Source organism: Chiloscyllium plagiosum, chromosome 19, assembly GCF_004010195.1.
Source record: "Chiloscyllium plagiosum isolate BGI_BamShark_2017 chromosome 19, ASM401019v2, whole genome shotgun sequence".
In the NCBI taxonomy this organism is placed as follows: domain Eukaryota; kingdom Metazoa; phylum Chordata; class Chondrichthyes; order Orectolobiformes; family Hemiscylliidae; genus Chiloscyllium; species Chiloscyllium plagiosum.
The window spans coordinates 4,556,053-4,566,555 of NC_057728.1; the positions used below are offsets into that span (position 1 = coordinate 4,556,053).

A 10,503-nucleotide genomic window follows, 5' to 3' on the forward strand; every position below is an offset into this window, starting at 1 on the left:
CAGCCTTGTACAAGTTATCAAATACTTTTATAAATTAGTTTCTTGAAGAAGAGGAGGGGAGGGTGTAGGGATTAAACAAATAATTTGTACTTTCAATCAATAGTATTGAAAGAATCAGAGAGTCATAATGCATGGAAACACATCCTTCGGCCCAGCCAGTCCACACCAAACTAATCCCAAACTAAACTAGTCCCATCTGCCTGAGCTTGGCCCGTATACTCCAAACCTTTCATATTCATAAAATTATCCAAACATCTTTTAAACATTGTAATTGTACCCACATCCATTATTTCCTCTGGAGGTTTATGCCACACACTAACCACACTCTGTGTAAACAAGTCACCCCACATGTCCTTTCAAATCTTTCACCTCTCAGCTTAAAAATATGCCCCCTAGTTTTGAACTCCCTCACCGTCGGTTTCTTATGGTTTTTAATTCATAAAGACATGATGGTCTTGCTATTAACTCCTCCATGACAGCCAGGAGATAACAGTGTGTTGGGAATACATCCCTCGGTCTTGCACATGTGGACTTTCTTTTTTACAGTGCTGGGTATCAGGGTGTCCATGTCATAGAGATGTACAGCATGGAAGCAGACCCTTCGCTCCAACTTTACCATGCCAACAGATATCTCAACCTAATCTAGTCCCACCTGCCAGCACCCAGCCCATATCCCTCCAAACCCTTCCTATTCATATACCCATCCAAATGCCTTTTAAATGCTGCAATTGTACCAGCCACCATCACATCCTCTGGCAGCTCATCCATACATGCACCACCCTCTGCGTGAAAAAGTTGCCCCTTAGGTCTCTCACCCTAAACCTATGTCCTCTAGTTCTGGTCTCCCCTAGCTTCCCAGGGAAAAGACTTTCTCTATTTACCCTATCCATGCCCTTCATGATTTTATAAACCTCTATAGAGGTCAACCCTCAGCCTCTGATACTCCAGGGAAAGCACCCCAGCCTTTTCAACCTCTCCCTATCGCTCAAATTCTCCAACCCTGGCAATATCCATGTAAATTTTTTCTGCACCATGGTCCCATGGGGGACCTTGTCAAACGCCTTACTGAAATCCATATAGATCACATCCACCACTCTGCCCTCATCAATCCTTTTTGTTACTTCTTCAAAAAACTCAATGAAGTTCATGAGACATAATTTCCCCTGCACAAAGCCATGCTGAGAATAACTAATCAGCCCTTGTCTTTCCAAATACATGTACATCCTGTCCCTCAGGATTCCTTCCAACAACTTGTCCACCACCGACGTCAAGATCTCAAGTCTTCTGGCACCTCATCTGTGAGTATCGATGATACAAATATCTCAGCAAGGGGCCCAGCAATCACTTCCCTAGCTTCCCAGAGTTGTAGGGTACACCTGGTCAGGTCCTGGGGATTTATTCACCTTTATGCATTTCAAGACATCCAGCACCTCCTCCTCTGTAATATGGACATTTTTCAAGATGTCACGATCTATTTCCCCACATTCTATGTTTTTCACGTCCTTCTCCACAGTAAGGCCTGTTGCAAAATACTTGTTTAGTATCTGCCCCATACCCCGCGGCTCCACACAAAGGCCACCTTGCTGAACTTGGTGGGGCCCTATTCTCTTCCTAGTTACCCTTTTGTCCTTAATGAATTTGTAAAAACTCTTTGTATTCTCCTTAACCCTATTTGCCAAAGCTATCTCATGTCCCCTTTGTGCCCTCCTGATTTCCCTCTTAAGTATACTCCTACTGTCTTTATACTCTCTTTAGGATTGATTCAATCTGTCCTATCTATACCTGACAAATGCTTCCTTCTTTTTCTTAACCAAACCCTCTATTTGTCTAGTCATCCAGCATTCCCTACACCTACCAGCCTTTCCTTTCACCCTAACAGGAATATAATAGCTCTGAACCCTCATAATCTAATTCCCGAAGGCTTCCCATTTTCCAGCTGTCCCTTTACCTGCGAACATCTGCGCCCAATCTTGCCTAATACTGTCAAAATTTGCCTTCCTCCAATTTAGAACTTCACCTTTTAGAGATGGTCTATCCTTTTCCTTCAGTAAAACGAATAGAATTATGGTTCCTGGCCCCAAAGTGCACCCCCACTGACACCTCAGTCACCTGACCTGCCTTATTTCCCAAAAGTAGGTCAGGTTTTGCACCTTCTCTAGTAGGTACATCCACATACTGAACCAGAAAATTTTCTTGTACTTAACAAATTCGTCTCCAACTAAACCCTTAATGCTATGACAGTCCCAGTCCATGTTTGGAAAGTTAAAATCCCCTACCATAACCACCCTATTATTCTTACAGATAACTTGATTCTTACAAATTTGTTTCTCAATTTCCCACTGACTATTAGGGAGTCTATAATACAATCCCAATAAAGTGATCATCCCTTTCTTATTTCTCAGCTCCACCCAAGTAACTTCCCTGGATGTATTTCTGGGAATATCCTCCCTAAGTACAGCTGTAATGCTATCCCTTATCAAAAACACCACTCCCCCTCCTCTCTTGCCTCCCTTTCTATCCTTCCTGTAGCATTTGTATCCTGGAACATTAAGCTGCCAGTCCTGTCCATCCCGGAGGTAAAAACAATGACTGCAGATGCTGGAAACCAGATTCTGGATTAGTGGTGCTGGAAGAGCACAGCAATTCAGGCAGCATCCGAGGACAGGCAAAATCGACGTTTCGGGCAAAAGCCCTTCATCAGGAATAATCCTTGTATCACTGGGAGCAATCCATATATTCCTACCCTTGAGGACCTCCTTTTTAAATTCCTGCCTAATTCTCTATATTCTCCCTTCAGAATCGCATCCTTTTCCCTTACTACGTTATTGGTTTCAATGTGTACAATGACCTCCTGCTGGTCTCTCTCCCCTTTGAGAACATTCTGTGGCCTCTCTGAGGCATCCTTGATCCTGGCACCAGGGAGACAACACACCATTCTGATTTTTCCCTGCTGGCCGCAGAAAAATCTATCTGTGCCTCTGACTAGAGAGTCCACAAACAGAGTTGATTGCTTGGAATCTGATGTACCCCTCATTACATTACAGCCTGTCTTGATTCCAGAAACTTGGCTGTCCATGTTACATCCCCTGAGAATCCATCACCCCCTACATTTTCCAAAACAGCATACTGATTTGAAATAGGGCCAGCCACAGAAGACTCCTGTACTATCTGCCTACCTTTCCTGGAGTTAACCCATCTATCTGACTGTATCTGCAGCTTTTCCCCCTTCCTATAACTGCCATCCTCAAACCCCCTTGCTCCTGAAAATTTTGCATTGCATCCAACTGATCCATTTGATCTGATAGGATTCGCAACCAAAGGCAGTTGTTGCGGATATAATCCACAGAAACACGTCAACTCTCCCTGAACTCCCACATCCAACAAGAGCAGCATATCACTCTACTAAGGGACATTTTTGCTTCTTCCAATCTACAGACCCAGAAAATAGCACAGTCTTATTCTTCTACAAACTACTGCTCCAGGCTAACTTTATACTTATGACTTCAGAGATATATCTCAATAATACATACAATCAGGAAAGAACCCACTCTACTCACTATTGTAGATTTACAGCAAGCCTGTATTTCAAACTATTTACTCTTATGTTTCTGTGCTGTGACCTCTCCCAAACAGGTTCTCCAAGATCAGTTGTGAATTTCGCTGTTTGTTAAGTTTTCCTAGATGCACTCCATAAATTCAAACCGCAAAGGCAGTAACTGTCCAGATTCACTGCTGTGTCAGTTAGCAGTGTGGGTTTCTTTCTTTCTCTCTCTTCTGCGCTGACCTGTCAGTGTGCCGCCTTGTTTGTCCTTCTCCCTTTTTAAAAGTGCTGTTGTTTTGATGTTTTTTTCTCCAAAGTTCCAAAACAATGCAACAGCGTATAAAACTGCTGCTCCTGGAATTCACGGAAGTCACCTCCAACAACTAAAATTTCCCAAAAAAGGAGCAGCCTATTACAGCCAGAATTTTTCCCGTCCTTCATCCTGGCCACACCTTAGGAACATATGGAAACAGGGCTCCACTATGGAATTTAAAGTTGAATGGTTTTCCAGCACCTGAGGGGGGGGGGGCTTGGGTATAATTGGCAGATGGGAGCAGCCATCTCAAAAAGATATGTGACACTTTGACTTCTCTATTCCTTTTAATATATTTAAAGATGCTCTTATTGACTGTTTTGATCTCAATGATAGTATGCTCTCAACAAATTTTATTTTCTCAATTTCTTTCAATCATCTTTTGTTGCCTACTATTACTTCTGCAGTTCTCTGGTTTATCTCTGAGTTTGCCACATTATATATTTTTCCTTAACTATCGTTAACTTCCTTGATTAACGATGGTTGGTTTGTCCCTTTCTTAGAATCCTTCTTCTCTGGGTACATCTTTGCTATAAGTCACAATACAGTTTCTTACAAGTCTTCCATTGTCCCTCAACCGTCATTTCTGCTAAACTCCCTTCCCAGTCCAATCTAGCCAACTTAGCCCTCATCCCTATGCAGTTACTTTTATTTAAGTTTGGCACAGTTGTTTCGGACTGACGTTTCTCGCTCTCAAACTGAATGCCAGATTCTACCGTGTTATGGCCACTGTTCTCAAGGGGATCTCTTATTCTGAGATAATTTACTAAACCTAGCTCAGTGCACACAGCAGATCTAAAATAGCTTAATCACTGGTTGGATGCACAACATACTGTTCCAGAAAAGTGTCCCAAATACATGATAATATTTTCCTCATGGCTACCTCTGCCAATCCGACTTTCTCAATCTACCTGAAAATTAAAATCACCCATAATTACAGCACTGCCTTTTTGACATGCCTCATTATCTCCTGACTTATTCTGTATTTTACAGAACAACAATTGTTATGAAGCTCATAGACTATTCCCACTAGTATCTTTTTACCTTTATTATTTCTTGCCTCAATCCATAAAAGTACATCAACTGATCGTACTTATTCTACCTCCAGAACCAGCAAAACTACTACACCAACCTTCCTGCCTGTCTTTTTGAAAAGTCACATATTGCCAAATATGTAGGTCACAACTTTAACCTCCTTGTAACCGTATCTCTGAAATGGATATACGATCATACACGTTAATCACAGAATCCCCACAATCAGGAAAGAGGCTATTTGGTCCATCAAGTCTGCACCAGCCCTCGGAATAACATAGGCAAAAGTGAGGACTGCACATGCAAGAGATCAGAGTCTAGATTAGAGTGGTGCTGGAAAAGCTGGACACAGCTTCCCACCCTTCCACATAACCCTGCATTTCCCATGACTGATCTGTCTAACCTGAACATCCCTAGACACTACAGAGCAATTTATCACAGCCAATCCACCTAACCTCTTTGGACTGTGGGAGGAAATCGGAGCACAGTAGACACGGATGATATGCAAATTCCACACAAACATTTGCCCAAGGGTGGAATCAAACCAGAGTCCCTGGTGCTTTGAGGCATCAGTGCTTACCACTAACTTGTGCAGTTAATTCATTTATTTTATTGTGATCACTTCATGCATTTAATTAAATTTAATTAATTAAAGGGCTATTGATTTTGTCTTTTTACTATTTTTCTCCCTTTTGACTTTGTTTTCTACTGCATTCTGCTTGTTCACTCTATCCCACTGTCCCACTCTAGGTGTCATTATCAAAATAATTGCCCTAGAATGTTGCCATATCCTTTTGATTCAAAAGCTTACATTTCCTCATTATTGGAGACTGAACCTCGCCTTTATTTTTTAATCTTTCCTTTAAATAGACAAACCACCTGAACTGCTTTTTGTGATAAAGGGTTCCACATAAGGGGTCTCCCATTTAAGAAGTATTTCAGGAAGAATTTCTTCTCTCAGGGGTTGCTAACCTTGGGGGCTATGGGGGCCAGTAACAAAGTAGACCTGAGTCTACAATCAGTTCCTGTTCCTATTTCATATATTCACAATCTAACCATTTACTGGTTAAAGACATTTCTCCTGATCAATGTCAGAATCTTCCATCCTGCTTTCCACAGGAGGTCAGAGTAGTGATAACATTTAGATGGTAATAATCTGCTTACCCACAAACTTGACCATACTTCTCGACCAACTCCTGTAAGCCCTCGAAAAAGCCCTGGTTGGAAACAACAATAATTTCATGAGAATTGAAAATAATAATAATGCAATTGTGCAGATTAGCATTAAAAACAAGTCTAACCATCACAGAATCATGACAGTGTGGAAGTAGATCATTCAGCCCATTTAGTCCACATCAACCCTCTGAAGAGCATTCACCAGACCCACCCTACAGCTCTGTATTTCCCATGACTAATCCACCCAGCCTACACATCTCTGGATACTATGGGGCAATTTAGCATGGCCAACCCATCTAATCTGCATATCTTGGGGTAGTGGGAGGAAAGCAGAGCACCCAGACGAAACCCACACAGACACCGGGAAAACGTGCAAACTCCACACAGGCAATCACCCAAGGCTGGAATCGAACCCGAGACCCCAGTGCTGTGGGGCAACTGTGCTAACCACTGAGCCGCTGTGCCACATTATTTTACTAATTTTCCCGGTAATTCGGCTTATAATTGGTAAATTAATTAAACAAAGAAGGAGAGAAATAAGCACTGCCGCTGTTTGGTGGAAGTGTGGGGGTTTAAGGAAAAAAAACCCAGGAGATTACAATCTCCTCAGTTCAGGGGACTAACTCTGAGCTCGCTAACCCACACAGCCAGTGTACTGCAGGGAAAAGTCCTCTCGACTAGGAGACACTGCCTTCTGTTTTTGTTGGAAAAAGAAAATAAAGCAGGAGATCCCAGATTCAAGTTCAAGACTACAACTACAAGCCTTCACAACAGCTGCTGGACAATGGTGATTATTATTCCTAAATTCTCTCTAGTCACTCCACTTTGGGCTTCTATCAGCTTCAGGAAAGTAATGACTGTTTTGCAAGCTATTGAGGGAACAGAAAATACATAGAAAACCACAGAGGAGAAATCATGGCACCAAATTCAATCAAAGATCAGTTGTGGGAGGTGGGACAGTTAAAAGTCCTATCCTGGATTTTTTAAACTCAGGGTATAGAATCTCTTACACGCAGTTAAGAGTTTGAAATGATGGCAGAGTAGGACACTTATGCTGGAGACCATCCGCTCCACCTGTTCTTCTTCTTTTCTTCTGTGTTTTTAACCTTCTTCTCTCTCAGCCTTGGACGACTACTAGCCTCCATGCCTTCAGTCAACAACTCTCGGCCTCTGACGATGACTCCTGGCCTCCGGTTGACTCCTAGCCTTCGATCGACGACTCCCAGCCTGGCATGGCGGCCTCCCGGCCTGGCATTGTGACCTCCCAGCCTGGCACAGCAGCCTTCCATGTTGAGCTCCCAGCCTGGCGTGATGTTCTCTCAGTCCGGCATGGCATTCTTTTGGCTCAGCATGGCAGTCTGAAGCGATCTCCCAGACTCATGATCTTCAAGGTGAAGCCTGGTGCAGTCTAGAGCCAGCATGGTGCAGACTGGCATCTAGGTGCGAGCAATGGTATGAATTGAAAGATTGTTGTTCTGAACATTTATTTCTGCAGTTCTGGACATCTTACTTCTCTATTTTCTAAGATCTTGTAAACTAAAGAAGCTGTACATGAGATGGTGCTGTAAGTGGCAACATATATAAACTTTTCACTGTACTCATTGAGTATATGCGACAATAATGCTAATTCATTCATTCATTCAAAAGGTTCCTGGAAAAACAAGAAACATTTGCGTTTATGTTGCACTTTTCATAACCACAGGACATCCTAAAGCACTTTGATAATTAATTGTTTTTGAAGTGGAATCACTTTTGAAAATATGGCTGTCAATTTACAGAACAAGCTTCCACTAACAGTAGTGTATGAATGCTCTGAGAACCTGTTGTTTTTGCTGTGGGGGTTGAGCACGAAGTATTGGCTAGAACATTGGGGAGAACACCCCTCCACTTCTTCAAAGCAGCACGGTGGGATTTTCTTTTTTTACAAGGATTTGATTTAACACCTCAATTGAAATTCAGCTCTTTCAACAGTCAAGCACATGACTTGAACCTTAATCATCCAGGGAAGGAGACAAAGACAAATAATTCTAGGTCAAGTAGCTTAACATCTACGATTGGGAAAGAGTTAGAATCCGTCACAAAGAATATAATATTAGATTACCAAGGAAAGAGGATTGGCTAACTAATGGAAGATAAAGAGGTGAGTTAAGGGGGCATTTCTCGGATAGTAACCTGTAACTACTGGAGTGCTGCAGGGATCAGTTCTGGGACCGCAATTATTACGATCATAGAAGCTAATGGACTATATCACAGAAAAAGAGGCGGGAAGGCAAGCAGTGAGGATGACACAGAGAGTCTGTAGAGGGAAATAGACAGGTTAAATGAGGCAGCAAAAACGCAGCAGATTGAACATAGTGTGGGAAAATATCACGTTATGTACTGTGACAGGACGAATACAGGAGTTAAATATTATCTAAATGGAGAAAGGCTACAGAAAGCTGCAGTACATATGGATTTGGGGGTCCTCGTGCATAACTCACAAAGGCTATCCTATTGAAAGACATAACATTCTTCAGGATTTGACAGTGTAGATGTGGAGTGATAATTCCCCTTGTGGGAAAGTCTATGACCAGACAGCATAGCATTTGTTTATTTAAGACTAGGATGAGGAGGAATTTCATCTCTCAGAGGGTGCTAAAGCTGTGGAATTCTTCACCACAGAGGCTGTCAAGACTGGATCATTAAGTAGATTCAAGGCTGAAGTCAAGGAATCAAGGGCTATGAGGGAAAAGGCAGGAAAGTGGAGATGAGGATGAACAGACTAGCCATTATCTTTTGATTTAATTTGATTTATTTATTGCACCGTGTATTTTGTTACAAAATGCAGTGAAAAGTGTTGTATAGTGTCGCCACTCTCTGGCGCCATATTAAAACACAGAAAAATAAATCAAAACAGAGAATATAAAGGCAGAAAATAAAAAAAGAAACAGTGTTCAACTTTACAGTCCATCTTGTTAAGTGCTCGGTCATGGGCCTTAGGCCTGGTGGCCAAGCACAAGCCCCTTCGCCACGCCACTGGAATAGAAGGTTCCACTCTTCAGCTCCAACTCACCCTCACCACTATGAATCCTCGCTGGACCTTGCCCATGTCGCTTGGTACTGGACCAGCCCAAATTCAACTCTACCATCACCATGAGTCTGCTTTGGGCCCAGCTCGTTGTTGCAGCCGCTGCCAATGCTGCTGGTACTCATACTGGGCCCAAGCCCAACTCCACCGCTGCCTCCTTGAATCTGCTGGACGCAGACATTGCCATGAACCCAAACCAGTGTCTGCTGCCACCAATAATCCATGCTGGGCCCACTCGCCATCACGACTGAATTATTCAAAAGGAGGGAAGTAAAATAGAAGAAAGAAAAAGAAAAAAAATGAGAAGAGAAAAAAATAAAAAGAGCGGATGTAGCAGATGAGCCCCAAGCTCAGATACCCTACTCCACCACCATCATCCATCCGTCTGGAGGACTGAGCGATATTTGGAATAGCCTAATCCTGCTCTCACATCTTATGGTTTTATACACTTGTATGTGAGCTGAGATTTTAAGTTACAATCTCTGGAATTTGACAAATACCCATGACATTCAAGCTCAGGGCTAAGTGTGCAGCATAGACATGGCAGAAATCAAGGTCCATATCAGGGTGCACAGAGGGAAGCAGGCATTGTGGAGGACATGTGAAACAAGAAGCAAACTAGCATGCTTTTTATTCTTTCTTGGATTGTGGGCATCGCTGGCTAAGCCAACATTTATTGTTAAGGGTCAATTACTTTGCTGCCAGTCTGGGGACACATGTAGGCCAGATTAGGGATGGAACACAAATTTCCTTTCCTAAAAAACATTAGTGAATCAGACAGTTTTACAACAATCGACAGTGGTCACTACATTTTTTTTCCAAATTTTAACTGAACTCAAACTTCATCATCAGCCATAGTGAGATACAACATAGAACATAGAAAAATACAGCGCAGTACAGGCCCTTTGGCCCTCGATGTTAAATTTTAACGAACTCAAACTTCATCATCAGCCATAGTGAGATACAACATAGAACATAGAAAAATACAGCGCAGTACAGGCCCTTTGGCCCTCGATGTTGCACCGATCCAAGCCCACCTAACTTACACTAGCCCACTATCCTCCATATGCCTATCCAATGCCCGTTTAAATGCCCATAAAGAGGGAGAGTCCACCACTGCTACTGGCAGGGCATTCCACGAACTCACGACTCGCTGAGTAAAGAACCTACCCCTAACATCTGTCCTATACCAACTCCCCCTTAATTTAAAGCTATGCCCCCTCGTAATAGCTGACTCCATACATGCAAAAAGGTTCTCACGGTCAACCCTATCTAAACCCCTAAACATCTTGTACACCTCTATCAAGTCACCCCAAACCTTCTTTTCTCCAATGAAAACAACCCCAAGTGCCTCAACCTTTCCTCATACGATCT

The 10,503-nt window shown here is 42.6% G+C and overlaps 1 protein-coding gene across 2 annotated transcripts in view; it reads right to left on the reverse strand.

The window, feature by feature from the left end:
* Positions 1-9,165, reverse strand: part of tbxas1 (thromboxane A synthase 1 (platelet)) — a 157,983-nt gene extending 148,818 nt beyond the window's left edge. The window contains exons 1-2 of one of the 2 annotated variants that reach the window (XM_043708955.1): positions 9,115-9,165; positions 6,051-6,103 (exon numbers count right to left, since the gene is read on the reverse strand). In XM_043708955.1, coding sequence (XP_043564890.1) covers positions 6,051-6,103; positions 9,115-9,150 — 89 coding nt within the window. In that variant the 5' untranslated portion in view covers positions 9,151-9,165. Of the gene's footprint in view, positions 1-6,050; positions 6,223-9,114 lie in introns of those variants that run through there. The other variant, XM_043708954.1, reaches the window with a different exon arrangement.
* Positions 9,166-10,503: the final 1,338 nt, after the last annotated feature.